Genomic DNA, 19,574 nt, shown 5'->3' with positions numbered 1-19,574 from the left:
ATGATCCCTCTCTCCTTCCCTCTTCCTCATTCCTCTTTCTTATTTTTGAGGCCTAAAATATGTCAAAAATGCGGAAAATGAGGAAAAATCATGCCCATTTTTTTGTATTTTGGTATGATTTCATGATATGTTATAGAACTAAGGATGACCTAAGCAATGACACAAAAATCATAATTTTTTGTTAATCATATATTTTTTTATATTACAATTTTTTTTTGGATTAAAAACAACAAAAATAAAATAAACTTATGTTCAAAAAATTCTGTAAAATTGGTAGCACGTTTGGAGGTATGCATGCTACTTGGTATCTCTACTCGATGGCAATTTATTTAAATTTGGACTACACAAACCTAAGCCCAAAATTAAATAAATTTTGAAAATAAGTGGCCATGGGCTGACAAAAGTATATGCAGCACCCTTTGTAGAGTGCTACACTAATCCAAATTAAAATTAAATTTCTTGATATTTTACAACTAAATATCAATTTATTGTTTGAAAAATAAAAAAATAAAAATAAAAAAATTATTATGTATAGATAATGTAGAAGCATTCTCTCAAGTAATTCAGTGTTTTTGCATTCCAATGTAAATTCACTAATTTTTCAGTAATTACGAATGCATGATATGTGTTCGTCAAACTTGCAAAAATGGATCCAAGAAAGAAGACAGAGTGTTCCTGCTCTAGTCAAACTGACTGGCTTGGGGTCTAGGGGGTTCGATAGCAGGCTTGACCCAATTGAAGAGACGGTTGCGAGATCATAGTGTGATGTTTTAGGATCGGCACTGCTAAAAGTGCAAGTGGTGCAATGTGGAGCTTAAGAAGGGAGCGGTGACTAGGTTGAAGCAACATTTGCCAATAGTTACCCTGACATGTCAAATTTAGGAAATACCTGTAGAAAGTCCGCTAATTGATGAAAACACACTTTGCTAATTTTAACGCAAACAAGCGAAGAAGTGCCAAGAAAAAGGCAGAAAGTGAATGTCGGGCGATTGAGCCACCTTCATACCGTTCTAGAAACCCTTAGAACTATGAGGCGTTGAATCCAAATGCAATGGAGGAAACAAAAATTTTATGCTACCATAAGGGAGAGCTTGATAAACACTGACAAAGGGAGAAGGTTGCCAAGCACAAGGCTCAATTTGGGCTCTCATAGTACAAGAGGGGTGCTATTCCCATGTCCATCAAGACAGATCCAGCCTACAGGAGAACCTCATCAGTCAGAAAAGTTACCGATAGAAGCAACGACCGAATAACCTCTATGTTTGGAACCTTTAGCAGTAAGAAGGGGAAGAAGTTCAAAGACATACCAGCAAGGGCCACCGTTCACGGTGTAGATCCACGTCTTTTCCAACTGAGATTCAAAGTGGCAGAAGATTGACCACACTTGTAAAGGACAAACAAAAAGGACATATGGAGAGCTATTGCATCAAAGTGGAGAGCAAATCTCATTATATGCCATAGGTGGATCTCCTAATGCATTAGTTGCCATTGTGGACAATATGCCCATCCACGTAAGATCGATATACATCTACCACTCAACTTATTCCGATGGGGTTCGACTTTGTACATCACCCCTCCTATGATATGGGTATAGCCAAGGGTTAGAGTTCCGTGTTGCCTCTTGGTATCTTGAGCAACGATGGTTGGGCTCCTATGATTACACACATACATATAGTTGTAGTAATAGGAATGACAACCGGATCACTATCAAACAACATATGACTGGCAAGGATCGAGACGGTATCCATGCCATTATAATTTCCAAGATCTGAATTACAAACAAAACCTAAATATCTACAACGGTCATAGACACTCTAAATGGGATTGAATTTATAAAGTAAGCTATTATTCAATTTTTTTGGCAATACTATACTATATTTGTTATTTTTTATTTATAAATCTTGTTAGTTTATATTGATCCATGTTGACTCAACAAGTGTCGATACCAATATTAACACTCCTGCATCAAACCCCTTGAAAATGCAACTAAATCACTAATATGGAGAAGAAAATCAATCCAAAAGCCTAATCATACATAGAACATAAAAAAAATAAAGATAAGGCAAAAATAAAAAAAATAGACTTCTTCCATTGGTACTATAGTCGGCGGAACCATCCCAAACTGCCCAGTTCGAAACATTCCGAGTGGTACCGGCAGCGAACTAAAACAGTTCCGGCAACCAAACTGAGACGCCGTCATCGGAGAGGGAGAAGAAGAGAAAAAAGGAGGAAAAGAGAGAGCGGAGAGGGAGGGAGAGGGAGAGGGAGAAGAAGGAAAAGAGGTTGGCCTGAGGCCGGGGAGCCTCCACGCGGAGGAGGCAGAGGCCAGGGAGACGGGAGACGCGGAGGGGGGGCTCCGCCTCCGGTCCCCTGTTTCGTTCAAAATAGGGGCCCAGAGGGGGCTCCTTTTATTTTTGCAGATTTTAAGTTGAAGTCGGCAAACCCATTGCCGACTTCACTTAATTTTTTTAAAATATTTTTTTAATTTTGCAATATTTAAGTGAAGTCGGCAATCGATTTGCCAAATTTACTTAAAAATCGCCATTTTTTTTAGTGGTCGGACCCCTATTTCGAACGAAACAAGGACCCAGCCACAGCCTCTGACCTCCGCCGGCCTCCTCCCTCCCTGTCTCCCCCTTCTCTCTCTCTTTTCCTCTCTCCCCTGCCTCTGCTATGTCGGTACGAGCCCGGCACGGTACGGCGCAGGACCGTACCAACTCATACGGTCGGGCAACCGGTACGGTGCCCGATACTGGCACAGCAGACCATGATTGGTACAATATTAGGATGGAGCCCCATATCGTGTGTTGGAATGGGATGGACTATACCGATCTGGCCAAATGCCAGTAGTACCACCAATAAGGTTTTTAAAACCTCCGAATTGAGTGTCAGTACATATGATGACCTACTCTCATGACATTTAAAACCATGTATGTTACTAAAATCTACAAAACCCCCCAAAAAATCAATTTTAGAATTAATAAAAATATAAAATTATCTTTATAATAAAGTAATAATATTATGAATATTTTTCCTAAACAATTACCAAGTAATATTATTTTGAGAACTAAATAAAATTATGAAAAATAATTTTCTAATAAAATATTAAATTTTTAAAAAATATTTTTCCTAAGATAACAAAAGTAGTGTTAGATAAACAGACATTATTTTCTAACATCTATATATCTAATTTAACAACACAGTCTTAAACTATGACTTAACAACTAATGCTAATTAGATACTATCATACATAAAACAGGTAAAAAAATGCATCTCCATGAGGGGAAAAGGGAAAAAATGACTGATTGTACGTCATATAAGAATGAGTTGTAGAGGCATGCACAAGTCTGACTATTATTTCTATTTATCATTGATCATTTTCAAAATAACATATTAACATTACATTCCCAGCTTCAACCAAGGGTCGCACAAGATTTATCGCTCAGAAAGAAGGGGAAAAAAAATACCTGAGACATTCGCCAAGCATCAGACAATAGATTCTTCTGATTCTCTGCATTTGACATAATGAAAGGGAAATGTCATAATGATTAACTCAATAGGAATTTCAAAAAAATATATGAACAAAAATAAGTGGTACTAGCCACAGCATCACTTTACCAGAGTCGACAGCTTTTATTTCCCTAAGTGTAGCATCAGGAGACATCAAAGGCCTAACGAAGAACTGAGCAAATCTGAATGAAGAACAGAATGCAAAAAAAAAAAAAGTAAAAGGTTACAAATGACAAAAAGAATAAAGCCAAGTAATGATTGAAAAAACTAAAATAGTTTTTTACCTATCTAAAGCCTCCTCAAAGCAGTCCGCATTGATATCGAAATAAAAGTTTGTGTGCTCGGAAGACGTAAAAGCATTAGTGGAACCACCATGCTGATTATGCCCCAGCAAATACAATAATGAAAGCAAGATCAAAACATAAATTTGCAACAATGTAATATAGTGGCCTATATATGTTTCACAAAATGATTGTAACAAGGATCAGCCAAGTATCAGCATTCTAATTTAACATAACATAAGATTCTCATTAAAAATAAAAAACTATGCACTCATTAGCGATTTAGCCGCCAAATACTTATATAAATCAAAATCAAAAAGCATTTAGTAGTTAGGCAAAGATGAAAATTCCTACACAAAGTTCCATTCTGTGAATAAAATCAGAAGTGCATAATTACCTATTTAGACCTTTGACAGTACTAACTCCCATTTTTTTCTTATTGAATTAACCGATCAACTTGCTATCAGACACTTATTTTCGATTTGACACAACAGCCATGATACATCAAAAGTGCATAACTTGCAAAACATCCTACTAATTTGCATCTTAAGCAAAATGGGAGTATAGCACATGATGCCCATCAAACAACAAGCTGAAAAGTATATAATAACTGATAGTTCTCTAAGCCAAGGATTCAAGTCCTGACAGGATGTCCCGACGGACATTGAGATGGGATACCATCCCATATGCCCAGATAGGACCGTCCCACCATTGTCCCACCTTTTTGATCGGTACATCTTAGGACATCCCCTGTCCCAACTGTCGAGATGGGATGAGACAACGGCACGTCCCATTCCATGGGAAAACCGAGACAGCCCCATCCCACAAGATTTAAAACTTTGCTTTAAGCCCTAATGTACAAATTTTCCTAATACTAGTTTACTTGACCAATAATTCTCTAACCTAGGCCCTAATGCACAATTATTAACATTAATAGCTTACACAAGCATACATGTAATTCCCTATGCACGTGTCCACACCACAAGTCTAATGCGCATTCATGCCCCCAAGTTTACATCTCGAAGCATGCAAATCTCATGGTCTAAAGTCTAAACCATAGTTAACTAATTCACTATGGTATGAAAATTGTTTGATTACTTCTGTAAAAAATGTTCAATTAATTCATATATGTAGTAAAATTTCCTTATGTAGCTCCTAACTCCTTGAAAACTACTACTTTACATGATTTATCTCATTTTTATCTCAAGCAATTAAAATAAAAAATCTGACATATAATTATATAGGTTGACAAAAAATTGAATTTTCCCATCCTACTTTGAGGAGAAAAAATACTTCATAATAACAGTGATTACAAATTATGAAGTCAAATCCAAATTAAGCAAATCAATGAATCAAGTAAAAATGATCTAAAGATATGGTTAAGAAATATCATTTACAAAAGATATATAAATCTCTACTTAGTAGCTGGAATCTTCCATCTAGATTAGGACACTCACTTGACAATCATCCTGGAATCTTGAGCTTACATGCACTTTCTAAGTGCTTCTTACTTCAATTGTTTCTAAAATATCTTCTTCCCTACACTCACCCCCACTCTTGATCCTAGCAACTAATTCTATTATGAAGATATTGCGATTGAAGGGGCATGATAAGGTTCCAAAAGGTACAATCAAATACTTAATACATGAATTATAGATACAATGATGCATACAATGATCATGTTTATGAGGTTCATCCTCATGTGTCCAATTTGAGGGTACTTTTTACTGAACAATCATACTGTGTGCGTACAAATAAAAACCTTTTTTTTATTTTACCTTTTCCTCAAGTATAAATGTATGATATAAATTAGAAACCTGAACTCCTGAATAACTACATCTTTTGGTTATAAAAGAACAAGAAAACAGACACACATACATAGAAACATCCATATACATCAAAAGATGATTTCCATGTTATCTCAACTTAGGCTTTCAAAATACCTTCATATGTTTCAACCATATCAAAAATCAGGACTTTATTATTTTGTTAACACTCCCTAAGGTTTCATATTCTAAATCATGGGAAGAAATATCAAAAGACTCATGCTGCCTGAACCAAGGTCCGCCAAACCGGTATCAGGACCCATACTGGTCAGCGGACGGTTCAGTACGGTACCGGTTCGATACCATACCGACACATGGTACGGTAGAGCGTGCTGGTTCCGTACCGACAGGCCCAATTTTTTTTTTTTAGAGTATTTCGAGTTGATTTAATTAGTAATCACTTTTTTTGAACTTTTTCAATAATTTTAAGTCTAATTTGATGCTTTTTGATGTTTCTATGATCCCGATTTAACCTAAATGATGCATCTAATTATTTTAAAATGATACAAATCATAAAATGATTAGTGAGATGTTATAAGCTATGAGTAACATGAAATATCCTCAAATCAAGTAGTGAGGTAAAAATTATAAAATAATATAATTAATTACATACATTTAAAGTACAACATACATACCGATATGTAAAATCAAATCGAGTGGCGATGCCTCTCGTAGATATCCGAATCATCAACATCATCAGGAGGCACACCAGCCCACCCCTCTAACCAAGCGGTGTTATAGTTTTCTATGTACATTCCATAATAAACGTGCTCTGGATTATAAACACTCTCGAATCTCTCGCTGAAGCTCTAGCTCTGAGCGGTGTCCTTTATTATGCAATCCGAGAGTGTTAGAGCTAGAGCTTCATTGAGATATCTGAGAGTGCTTATAACCCGGAGCGCATTCATTGTAGGATGTACATACAAGACTACAACGTCGCTTGGTTAGAGGAATGAGTTGATGGGCCTCCTAACTATAGTAATAATCCGGATATCTACGAGAGGCATCGCCATTCGACCTGATTTTAGATATCGGTATGTATGTTGTACTTTAAATGTATGTAATTATTGTATTATTTTATAATTTTACCTCATTACTTGATTTGAGGATATTTCATGTTGCTCCTTGTAGCATGCAATATTTTACTAATCATTTTATGATTTATATCATTTTAAAATAATAAAATGCATCATTTAGGTTAAAACAAAATCATAGAAACATCAAAAAAAAATCAAATTAGACTGAAAATTATTGAAAAAGTTCAAAAAGAGTGACTACCAATTAAATCAACTTAATATACTCCACAAAAAATGGGCATGCTGGTACGGAACCGGCATGCCCTACCGTACCAAACCGTCCGCCGACCGGTACGGATTCCGATACCAGTTTGACCGTACCGGCACGCCCTACCGTACCGAACCGTTTGCCGACCAATATGAGTTCCGATACCAGTTCGGCGGACCTTGCTTCAAACCTTCTTTGTATATTTCATTTCCCAACCCCAGCTTGCCCATTTGCTTCACCTAAACATGCATCAAAGTAAAGGAACACATTCACCAAAATTCAGGGGTCATTGCTTCCTTTTTCTTTGATACAAAATGTTTCAGGACAAAATTGCCAATTAATTTGTACTTTCATCTATTTAGCTTTCAATAGATAACTTTACTGACTAGTGTTTCTACAGACTATATTCAATAAATGTGAAATGTCCCTTTGCGGTCACCACAACCATTTTGTTTTACTTGATGACAAACCCTATTCTTCATTGTCCTGGTCTACGCCAACATCCATGTCACCTAGACATTTGGCATGGGTGCCAAGTGAATAGTCATGAGTTTGCAAGTTTTTTTCTTTTTTGCTAGGATCATTTAAGTTGCATTGAGATACTTAAATTGATAACTAACCATGACATATTTATATTTAAAATATAATGATATTTTGCTTCAAGTGTTCATATGATATATAAAACTTTATCTTAAAAACATAAGAACACTTTGTTTGAAGCGTCCAGAAACACTTAAGAATACTTCATTTACAGTGCTCAAAAATACTTAAGAACACTTCATTAAAAGTGTCCATCACTTAAAACTCAAATTCCCTATAGGACACTCCAGAAAAGCGCCAAGTGCGCGGACACTTTTACCAACAGCAACAAAATAATTCAAAGCAGAGTATCTTGCCATGTTGTGTTGTGCTCTATCGTATCCAAGTGTCTCAAAGTGTTGACACTTACAAACAGCTTAAAAATAGAGTGTCCATGTAAAACATTAACAAGCAGTGCCTGTTCCAGCAATGTTTTCCAATGGACATGGCATTGCTCAACTACATAGTTTTGCTTTCAAGGAAATGTAGTCTCTAAGTTAGGGGTGAAAGCAAATAGGAAATATCCATCCGGATCTGTTTCCATATCAGGATCTATTCGAATATGGTTAATTTGAGCATATGACTAATATCAATATTCGTTTTCCATATCTATTAAAGGGCAACCGATACAAATATAAATAGATGACTATCTGATTTCCATCTTATATAGCTCTTATGAAATTAAAGGGAATAACATAATAAATTAACATGTTTTTAATTTAATTTACCTTCCACATAGTATTTTTAGTTTGGTAGTTCATAAAGTTTAACTATTAGATTTATATCCATATTCATATCCATACTTTCGATATTCAATTTGCATCAGCATCCAATTTACCATCCAATTGATATCCATATATGTAGTATTTGCCAAATTAAAACGGATAAGGATATGGACATACTGATATCTGATCCATTTCCAACACTATTCTAAGTAGCCACACAAACTCTTTCAGAGATGGCCTGCACATCCAACCTCTGTTCCATCAAAGCCTTTGTATACATGATTTCTATATTATAATAATGTATACATGTATGACACAGCCAACCATTTTTCCTTTTCTTCTAGCTTCAATAACTGAAAACCTTTGTTAGGTGGATGGGATGATATGTTTAAATCATGAGCTTTACCAACAACATAGCCGATATATAAGGAGACATGAAAAAGTTTATAACAGGATACACCATGTGAACAAATAACAGAAATCATTTATATTGACAGCATTATAAGAGCTCTAACAAAATATAATATCATTCGATTCTTTAGGGAATAATTCAACTAAAGAAGACAAGAATTTAACTATATATCATCAAATATATGTCAATATTGCAAGTTATGACCAGTAACATGTAATCTATACAAGTGAAAGCATTCATATCTCAACAAAGGTAAGTCAGGAAGTACCTCCGTAATGTACTTTGAGTAACTATCTTCCACTGGATATTTCTCACTAGCATAAAACAGCATATGCTCTGCATTAGATGAAAGAAGCACGATTAAGGAAATAAGACTTCTTAAGAATGTGAGTTCAAAATTACCACAGCTTCGATTCCCAGCAGACTGCATGAATTTTGCACTTTTCTCCCCGTCCCATTATAGAAATCCTCAAACCAGCGAAAAAGAAAAACACCCCACATACTATTTATAGCATCGAAATTGAAGTCAGGGATCCATATTCTCGCCATGATTTTTTTTTTCTCAAAAAAAAAAAAAAACACTCAAGTTTTGATCTTTCAAGGGACAACTAGCAGATGCAAAAAATATTAACAAGCAGGCATAAGTATCCCTAAATCAAATTGGAGAGTATAAAAACCCTATTATATTCTTCTGTGCACACCTGTTATACATGTATTCAGTACCAAAAATACATCCTCCCCATACATCTAATATCCAGAATCCGCAACATTGGAACAATTTTGTTCCTAAAGCATCGTAGCAAAAGAACGCAGTTGATGAAGCACTTACCAAGAAAGTGAGCCAGGCCTTCAAGTCCATCCGGATCGCAGAAATAGCCAACAGAAACATCCATGGAAGCAGCAGCCTAAAGAATCATAGCTTGTAAAGAATCAAGAAAACCAAAAGAATCGAGAAAACCTAACGGATCAAGAAAACCTTAAGAAATCTAATCCGAACGAAAAACTAATCAAAGTGCACGTAGATATAATTAGGGTAGATAAATCCCCAAGAAAATGGCATAAAATCGAGGTTTCGAGGGGAAAGAATTGGTAAGACCTTATCGGTGTCGGGATCGCTGATGAGGAGGACCTCCAGAGAATTGGGGAGGACGATCCTCCGGTACTCCCGCTTGTCGTTGCGGGGTTTAAAGATCTCGACATCCGATTTTTCCACCGCCATTCCGCCCCGATCCCCCCCTCTCTCGCGTTCTTGGAGGAGACGCTGAAGAGAGAGGAGCGGTCCGCAATATATATAACGGGTCGCCGCTCCCGGGACACCGTAGACTGATCCCTTGGTTGGTTCTGTACAGCAGTTGTCTTAGTAAGCGATTAGTCAATGGACACGGAAGTAATAAAAAGTCGGGGTTGTCTGGAGAGAGGGGCTGGTACGGTCTAACGTGGTGATGGGAGATGGTGTTTGAAGTTTTATGATATACAGCTGATCCTCGGATGCCAGTAACGAGTCAACCAGTAGTCTTCTGCCGTTGCCCCTAGAACACGAGACCCCCTGGGAGTTTGGTTCGTAGGTGGGCTGCTACTCGGTCCAGACGGCAGGGGACGATGAGGCCCGGAAGGTAATGATTGATATGGGCCAAGTTTTTTACAGTTGGTTGGATGAAAATGGATGTAATGGAAACCCAGGGCCCAAGATGTTTCTAGGACTCTTCCATTTGAAATCTCCAGCATACCTTATTCCTACATAACATGCAGAAAAAAAAGGCATCGGAAGAGGAAAAATTATGCCCGAGCAGGCTTCTGTACATCTCTCATCCAACTTCTGAGATCATCCCTTTGGTTTGTTTTCTCCTTCTGCTCCTTCCATTCCTTGCAGTACTTGAGGGAGGTGGGTTTGCTCTTCTGAGATCAGTCATTTGTTCTCCTAATATATGGTGACAAATCAATTGCTGAGCATCTTATAGCTATTGAGATTTAAATTTTAGCAGGGATGGAAACTTTTACGCATTTTTAATATTATAGATCACAATCAACAAAGTAAATTTTTAAGTTAAAAGTTTATCTGTAGTTTTCTAGGAGCTCCCACCCTGTTGCGTTCTTAAGGTAAATTTTAACGGCAGTGTTTCTGAGGATGGAGGTAGAGAAGGTGTTGGCTTTGTAATCAGAGATTGCGACTCCAGACTCATCGCAGCCGAGGGACGACGCATCTTCGATAAGTCAGTTATCGGAACAGAGCTGAAGGCGGCATGGGAGGGCATCACTCACGCGAGACTGATTTTAGGTACGGACCACATCTACCTAGAAGAAAACTTGACTACAGTAATCGAGTGCATTCGAAGTCAGCATAGCTGTGATGACCGGTACCTACTACATCGGGACATACGCGGGCTCACGAGAGAGTTTGGCTCCTTTCGAGCCACTCGCGTCTATCGGGAGGCGAACAATGCAGTGGACTGGATCGCCTGCACATCATTCGGAAGAGATCCTCTGAACGAATCATGAATCTGTTTCTTCTCTTTTCCGTCATCTTCTCTTTTCTGATTTTATTGGTTGCATTCATGTTCAATCAGTATAAGTCGCCATTGTATAAAACAAAAGACGCCAGCGTTTTCAAGCTAACAGTTCATTTCTAATTTTTCCAAATTTAAATTAAAAGGTCCTTTCTAGTTTTAAGTTAAAAATCTGCCATAGATTTTTTTATCTTCCAGATGTTCGCTACGACCTCTCACAAATCTACAGATCGGAGATTTAGTGCATCACATAAATACCTGTGGATATCAATAGGAGGCTCTTTATTTAATCGTGTCGAGGCCCATTTTGAATCGCTCTCGAGTTAAACAGAGCACCCGACAGTGGATCTCATAAGAAGGGTAAACACCGAATGTACTTCACCATGTCATGTGCAATTTTTTTATTAGCTCAGGTACTCCATGGTGCATAGTTTGCACCGTAAAATACTATACAACCCTCAATGGCTGCTATTAGAAGGTAGATAATTATCAAATAAGATAATCTTACATGCCATACATGGTGCATCATAGATTGCGTCCATCTCCTCATAGTGATCATCGAGCACTACACAATACTCTTTAATGCACCTTTTCCAAAACATGATTACTCTCCATGCTATAAGATAATAGTCAACAAGTTAATTCCAACATGATTTTTAACTCATTGAAATATTTTTACAGAGAAGCTGATTATATGATATCTAGAAAAATATTATTTTTTGCATATTTGGTCGGTAATGAGAAAGTAGCATGAGAAGCTCATTTTCCAAAATACCTATCGTGCCCCTAGAATTAGATGCAATATTCTCACTTATAATATTCGAAACACCAACATCAGAAGGAAAATGTTGAGATATGGATGTCTCTATAAGAGCTTCACTGCATAGCCTAGTTTGCTAACTCGGAATGCTTGAATTATGAGGCAGATCATTGTTGATGCCTTTAGGACCATTCTTTCTCATAACATCATGATGGTTATTTTCAGAATAATCATCCACAATAGAGCATCATGGTTTTAAAGCAGAATTAGTCATGTGAGGTGGTAGCATGCATTCCAAACTATTTGAAGACGCCAAATTTGACTCATTTTAGTATGATAGCTTTAGGATATTTTTTAAAAAATAAAAATTACCATAATTTCTAGTTTGTGTGGAAACATGACATTTTCATATTCTAAAAAAAGTTAATTGTAACTCTTCTAAAAGAAGAGTCCGAAGAAGAAAAAAAAAGAATTTAAAATTGTTTAAACTATCTAAAATTTAGAAATTAAGACAGTATATTTATTTTTTAAAATATTTAAAATAACTAAAGTTTAGAACATTAAAAAAATTATTATTTTTTAATTAAAGCTCCAACCCGTTATATAAGACACCTTAAAGCTTCTGAAAAAAAGATGAGACCAAGATGGACAATAATTTCACATTTATATATGATAACCAGAATCAAACTGCGCCCACACGATCAGAAATTGTTTCCATCAAACCACTAAAAACGACCACAAGACAAAAATAACCACGAAGCCATGAAACTTGAAAGGAGGAAAGGAGGAGTACGTTAGTCCAGCAACTAATGAGGCATGATGAGGCCACCAAAGGTGGCGGCAAAGGCAAACCCGGCCAGCAGGAAGCCCACAACCTTGGAAGCCGCGGCGGCAGAGGCGCCGCTGGGCTGAGGTGAAGGGGTCGGGGCGGGAGGGGGGGTGTCGCCGTTGCCGGGGGCGGAGAGTGGGGAGCTGGAAGGGGCGGCGAGCTCGGCGACCCGGATGTCGACCTTCTGGCCGAGGGTGCAGTGGCCGGGGACGCCGCAGATGAAGAAGTAGTGGCCCTTGTTCTTGATGGTGATGGAGTCGTTGCCCGAGACGTAGGTGGCCAGTGGGGAGGCGTTGCACGACTTGTAGTCCTCCATCCTCACCTCAATCACGTTATGGAAGTCCTCGTTGTACACAAACACTGCATCCACCACGTACCACCACACCAAATGATTCATGGCACAAGCACAAAGAGTTAATTGTTACCAATAACCAACTAATGAATAAGAAAGCAAACGTACTGTAGTTTGAGTATTAAATAAAGCCATAGAACCTGCATAGTTTCTGCTTTTGTTTTGACACCAAATACAAAAACTGCTAAACCTGGCCATAAGGTTATAATTATTTGCTTATGTTATTCATCGACTCAAAATTTCATTAACTTTAAGGGGCGTTTAGTATGGAGTGATCGTCCAGAATCAAGAATAATGTGGATGGAGGTGATGAGATCATCATGTTTCATTGCATCACGGTGATCCTATGTGGCAGTGATCCTAAATCATCTCCACTCCTCAAATCACCATCCAACCTAGTGATGGGATATCCGTCCTTGAGGTCGGAAATTTAAGATCACTCCAGAACAATGATCCTAGATTGAAAGTTAAAAGATAAAAATACTCCTCAATTTAGCAGAAAAATTGATATATCAATATACCATCAATATATTATGTCAATGTTATATATATATATATAATGTTGATATTATATATTATATTAATAAATATATATTATATTATAATATATTACTAATCATATTACTATTGAAGGATAATATTAAATTATAGTAGAAATATATTATTATATTTTATATTTATATAATAAAAACATTTGATATACTACTTCTATTTGCCTTATTTTTCTAATCAAAATAATTATTAGTATTAAAAAAATCTATTGTAAGTATAAATAAAAATATTAATTTTATAATGAAAATTAATATATTTTTATAAAAATAATAATTTATAGGAGTAATAAATATATTTTTTAGAATATATTAATCATTAATATATTGATAAATATATTAATATTTTATTATAATATATTTTATATGATTAATAAATATATGATAAGGGCTACTAAAAGTAGAATATGTGCAAAATTATGAAGCTATTATAGGAATTAGCATATTAACTTACATTGTTGATTTATGAGAATTAAAAACACAAAAAATCCATCTAAGATATATCATAGGCATTTGTGGTATTATGTGGTCGGTGATCTTGGATCCCTTTATCATACCAAACAAGTTACTAATGGATATTCGGAGATTTTTAATCACTGGATCATGGCCTACCAAACACATTGATCTTAGATAATTAGAAGTCAAAGCACTCCGGCATTCGGAACACCGGGGATCTTAGATCACCGTGGTGAACCTGTTTGGGTTACAAAACGCCCCCTAAAAGTGAAGTAATTTAAACAGAGGTAGACAGTTACTTCTTGTTAGACCTGTACATATTAGATACAAGATCACTGAGGCTTGTGGGCTTTAATAGGTAGTCTAATATAAGACTAGCAATCTTCTCTGATGGTGGGATCAGATTTATAACACAAAGTTAAACTCGGCGTGGTTTTTAATAAGCCTGGTAGGAGCGCATACCGCTGGTGGATACGAGGACATGGAATGAATAGAAAAATAATGTGGATTCAGACTATAGCAAACAAGCTCTGATAAATAGGCATGAAAAGATGGATTAAAAAAAGGATGAACAAGGCATCAGATCAAATCTCTGTAGCGAAGAAAGAGAGATAAGAGAAAGAGCGAGTTACAGATGGTATCTCCAACTTGAAAGTTCTTGCTAGAAGCCCAAGCGGTGTAGTTTACTTTGTCTTTGATGGTCCACCCAGCTTGATCTCCGACAGTATAGACTGCCCCTGAGGACAACCCCACGGAAGCTAAGGCCACGAGGATGGCGATGGCCAAGGCCTCGTCCATGGCAGCAGAAGGAAAAAGGAACGAATACGAGAGACTTGAGGGAGGGAAACAAAGCCAAGAGGAACAGAGCTAAGAAAAAAAGGAACTCTCTTTCTCCTCCTTTTGAACGTTATGCTCACGCGCTGTCAATTCCAATAATAAATTCTAAAACGGAAAGTTTTACTAATTCTGATTGGATACCAAACGAAGTTTACGCAGCTATCTCTCCTAATTTGCGTTTACTGGATTTTAAGAGAAAAAAAAAGCGCAAAATTCCCGTTTATCCGATCCAGATATTATTCCAGAAAAGACACTCTTTCCCTCTATTTCTTTCTTCTCTCTCCGGCCGCTTCCTCCATTATTGGTTGCACTCGTTCTTCGTTTTGGTTGCAGCTGTCCTGGAATATTTGTCACCCTTCTTCACCCATAATTAATAAAGTTTCCATTGATCTTTCTCATATCGCAGGTAATTGTATCCACCACAGATTCACATTTATTGCGTGCAATTAGCTTGCAATATTGCCTTTTATGATTTTTTGCACCCTGAATTTACTAATGGCATTGTCTAAATATTTACCCTCGTCCAGATGGTGGAAATGAATGACCAAGATTAGTCCATCATAACATTTTTCAAAATCTTCAAAAATCATGTGATATAGAGATCCTGACATATGCATCAAATAGACTTTAAATAGCACGGAGTAATACAAATTTTATTGGCGATTTAATTCATAAGTTAGAAATTTTTAAATTATATAATTTTTGATAGGTAAGCAATTTAGAGAAGATGGAGCCTATCCAATGACTCGGACCATCACTACAGAATCCATATATGTATATATTTTAATATTAGAAGAGTGGAACAAGTGGAATAAATTTCAATTCATTGTACCAGCAAACCTAACTAACCTAGCGAGTTTTCTTTTCTTTCTTTTTTTTAAGTCCAATTTTGCTATAAAGTATCATATCAAATTGATATTCCTCCCTTCCAGTAAATTTGCAACTTAGGATCCATTCAAATTTCAGAGTCTTGGCAGGTGCGATGTCAAAAAAAAGTATTGATGAAATAAGTCCTTTTTCAATCCATCTTGCAAATTAATTACAAAGTTATGGTTTTTGGTGTAAATGCCATGTCTCTCGTTTTGTTCTACAATACCGAGCAATTTTGATTTCTTTGTCACTTGGAAACCATGGGGTACCATTAGTTGCAGCAAATCTAGGGACATTTGTTACCGCCTTCGTCTCTCCTCCTCCCTCCAAGAAAGGGTACCCTCGGCAACCCTTCCCCCTTTACTCCCCCTCCTCCTTTGAATTCAATCTTTCACTTCCTAAACTAAACCTAGAAACGATAGCGTTTTAGAGCAAGTCCAACATCTTGGAGGATTACATCTGTGGTGGTTGCACTTTCTCATTTCCATTTCTACTCGAATTTATTCCAGCTCCTTTTCATTTTATGGAGTAAATTAATTGTCTGAGACTCGAGGAAGTGGGGTGATGCTTTCATTGTTTATCCAAACTTGATAGAATCCTAGATTATCAAATTTAACCATGCACCAGACCTTGTAGTCTCTTAGCCAAACGGCTGGAGAGCTTCTTATATTTGTAAGAAAATATACAATATACAAATAAATTTATCTCATCCGAGCAGCTTAAGTTTTTGGGACAAGTGTTGATTTCAACATGGTAATAGAGCAGAGGTCCTGAGTTCGAATTCTATTTCCGCACTCTTTAACCCCATTATTAAAAATTTCACATGTTGGGCTCACCCATTAAAGAAAAATCCGGCCCACATATGAGGAGGAGTGTATAAAAATATAAAATATATAAATAAATCTACCTTATCCTATCAGCTTAAGCCTATTTTATGCATAGAAGTCAACTATATTGGTGGCTACAATGATGAAGCAAGGCAGTCGATTATTCAGTCCTGCAGCAGAGACGCATTCTTCGCGTTGTGATAGAAGCCCGTTTCTTAAATTCTATTTGAGGTCCATTTTGTTTAACAATTTGAGTATTCTCATTGCCTAAAATTTACCCTTCTAAACCTTCTATATCCGGTATATCTTGTTGGTCTTCATTTTTATTTGTTCTTTAACTCGGTTTTCATTGTTAGTTTCTTACTGGAGCCTTTAGACATCAGCAATTGCAATTCAATCCTCTGCTCCCAGATGTTGAGAAGTCAAGAGATGCCACCATAGCTAAAAGCAGGAAAAAAGGAATAAATTTTAACTCTTTTTTCATTTAAAAAGTTTTTTTTTTTTTTGAAGTTCTATCTTGCTGCAGTGTTGCTCAATCTATATCATCATGTGAGATGGAACTTCAATTAGCAAGCAATAGTGCAATTTCATGCAATCTAGTTGACCTGACCTACAAATCACCTAAGATCATTTACGTAATTTACAGTTGGTTGGAAAATAAACTTCTACACTACTCACCAATTAGTGATATACAACTCCTGATGTTGCAATACAATTTAGTGAGGGAAGAAAGAGGAATCCTTCAGATACTTGTCAAACAGGAGACGATCACTACTCTGGATGCCCTGGTGTATGCATGAACATGTTCCCATGGAACTCTACTGTTTGCTCAAGCATTTTGCTTTTTCTGGCTGACCTTCAAAGTGCACATCTTTCCATCATCATGTTATGCCTCATCCTCAGAGCAGGAGTCTTGAGGCGTGCAACCATTGAAGAACTTGAAGCTGAAAAATCTGCGAGTGAGAAGGATTCTGTAAGTGCATTTGTGATGGTCATTTGGAATGACAGTGTATTGCTGGAAAGTTCTTGTGTTGCCTTAGCTTGGTGCATTCAGCGAGCTTACATGTGTTTCAGAGATTGAGGATGGGAAGACCATTGAAACAGTTAATGCAGTGAGGACAGGGAGAGCAAATCCTGCCATGCTTGACTGAGTTGAGGTATGAAGCACAGCTTTTTATTGCAAGCATATGCTCATTTGTGTACTCTATCTGCTATCCAGCAAGTACTTGCTAATTTTTAATTTTGATCAGTCCTCTGGGCTGGTTAATATAGACAATGCCATTGCATCTATCAAATCTTATTGCAAACTTCTTCTAGCTTAATCTTGTCCTTAATCTACTTCTTATATTGGAGTTTCTTTCCTTTATAAGTGCAATGCTAAAACTATATTTTCAATTTATATGTTTGAAGTGGGAGTGGATTTACAATGCAGTATTGGTGGTTTGTTGTTCGTGTGAAAGATGATAATCAAGTCATCCTAACAAGCATATGAATATAATCACATCATATGAAATAATTACATTTGAAGCTTTTAAGTGTGCCTTTATTGCTGAATTTTTAATACCATGTCTCAGTTTAAGTGTAGAAACAATAAATGAGCATACTATAGAAGTAGTTTGGAGTTGTTTGTCATAGTCCCACATTGACTGAAAAGGGTGCTACATAGGTTTATTAGCTTGAGCCGGCCCTCCAAAGCTTAACATTTTGGGTTGTATGTTTGTAATGGGTGGTACTGGAGCCAGATCCAATATACATCACAATCTTATTAGTCATGCGGGCCTTTCATTGGGGGATACCTCGATCGAGTAGGACCTAAGCTATGAGTGGGCCGCCCTCTCGAGTAGCAGCCAACCGTGACAAGGGCATCTCGAGATTATATGGGGGAGATTGTTATAGTCCTACATCAACTATTAGAAGGGCTGCCGCATGATTTTATTAGCTTAGGCCAGTCCTCCAACCAATAGTTTAAGTCTTTAAGTCAATGCTTGTCGTATCATTCTAAATTGCTTGCTTAGGGATGTACCATACCATATCGGGTTGGAACTGGTACAAAACATCAATCAGGTCAGCACAGGCCTTGAATTAGTCCATACAAATCCTGTACCAACCTAAACTAACTCGTACAACCCGATACTACTCCAAACCAGCACCCATTTCAAATGGTACCATAATAAAAAGATAAAAAGAGTCTCAGTACGGGGATGCGTACGGTACTATACTGGTCATACCAATTGAACCAGTGATATAAGCTATTATCATCGGGCCACCCCCACCCCTTTTTGGTTGTGGGGAAGGTGTTTAATCTTGTCTGAGATTTTCTTAATTGGTGGATTTTTTTTTTGTCTTACTTTCTTGTTGATTAAACGTAATTCTTTATTTGCATAGATCGTAGCAGGGTTATGATTTTGGGTATTTTGTATATATTTTCTATTAAATTATCAAATCATTTCTTGGTTGGTATGTTATTTTTTCTCCCTTTTCTTACTAATTTGAGGGAAAAACTAACTATATGATTATGCAAGTTGTTAATATCTTATTGCCTTTTCTGCTTAGTTTTTTTAAAGCATTGTTGACGGGCAAAGTTGCACTGCAAAGAACTTAGATGGAAGCCTTCACCCATTAAACTGATCATAATCAGCTTCAAAATTTTATCAATCACTTCAAATAATTTGGTTCTTGTCAGATGATGATATTTGCTATTCTAGGTTGAGTACTATGGAAGTTCAGCCAGCTTGAAAAGCATTGCACAGATCAGTGAATAGAGTGAAGCTACCATACATGCATGTTCTTGATAGAATTTTGACGTGATGGTTTCAGTGAGTATCCAGTTTGCTGAGAAGTTGCTGTGGACTTGGCATAGATCATGTTTCATGCTCATCTTTTTCCCCTCATTGATCATGTAAAGATCAACAAGGTTCAGCAAATTTCTCTATTTTGAGGATTAGTGCTCTTCTAGATGCAAAATACTATAATA

The 19,574-nt window shown here is 36.8% G+C and overlaps 1 protein-coding gene and 1 pseudogene across 2 annotated transcripts in view; both read right to left on the bottom strand.

Moving 5' to 3' along the window:
• Positions 1 to 9,994, bottom strand: part of LOC103717655 (Insulinase (Peptidase family M16) family protein) — a 45,487-nt gene extending 35,493 nt beyond the window's left edge. The window contains exons 1-6 of the mRNA XM_008806130.5: positions 9,714 to 9,994; positions 9,447 to 9,522; positions 8,886 to 8,953; positions 3,795 to 3,886; positions 3,619 to 3,692; positions 3,468 to 3,511 (exon numbers count right to left, since the gene is read on the bottom strand). Coding sequence (XP_008804352.3) covers positions 3,468 to 3,511; positions 3,619 to 3,692; positions 3,795 to 3,886; positions 8,886 to 8,953; positions 9,447 to 9,522; positions 9,714 to 9,836 — 477 coding nt within the window. The 5' untranslated portion in view covers positions 9,837 to 9,994. The remainder of the gene's footprint in view (positions 1 to 3,467; positions 3,512 to 3,618; positions 3,693 to 3,794; positions 3,887 to 8,885; positions 8,954 to 9,446; positions 9,523 to 9,713) is intronic.
• Positions 9,995 to 12,687: 2,693 nt separating this feature from the next.
• Positions 12,688 to 14,915, bottom strand: LOC103717673 (mavicyanin pseudogene; annotated as a pseudogene). The gene is made up of 2 exons (XR_015968512.2): positions 14,699 to 14,915; positions 12,688 to 13,070 (listed from the first exon to the last, which is right to left on the bottom strand). The product of XR_015968512.2 is annotated as a mavicyanin pseudogene (transcript).
• Between the last annotated feature and the right edge of the window lie 4,659 nt (positions 14,916 to 19,574).

This window comes from Phoenix dactylifera, chromosome 9 (assembly GCF_051530095.1).
Source record: "Phoenix dactylifera cultivar Ajwa chromosome 9, Ajwa_hap1_PhDact_Kaust_v1.1, whole genome shotgun sequence".
Classification (NCBI taxonomy): Eukaryota; Viridiplantae; Streptophyta; class Magnoliopsida; order Arecales; family Arecaceae; genus Phoenix; species Phoenix dactylifera.
The sequence above is the reverse complement of the archived record's forward strand: the minus strand, read 5'-3'. Positions and strand labels throughout refer to the sequence as shown.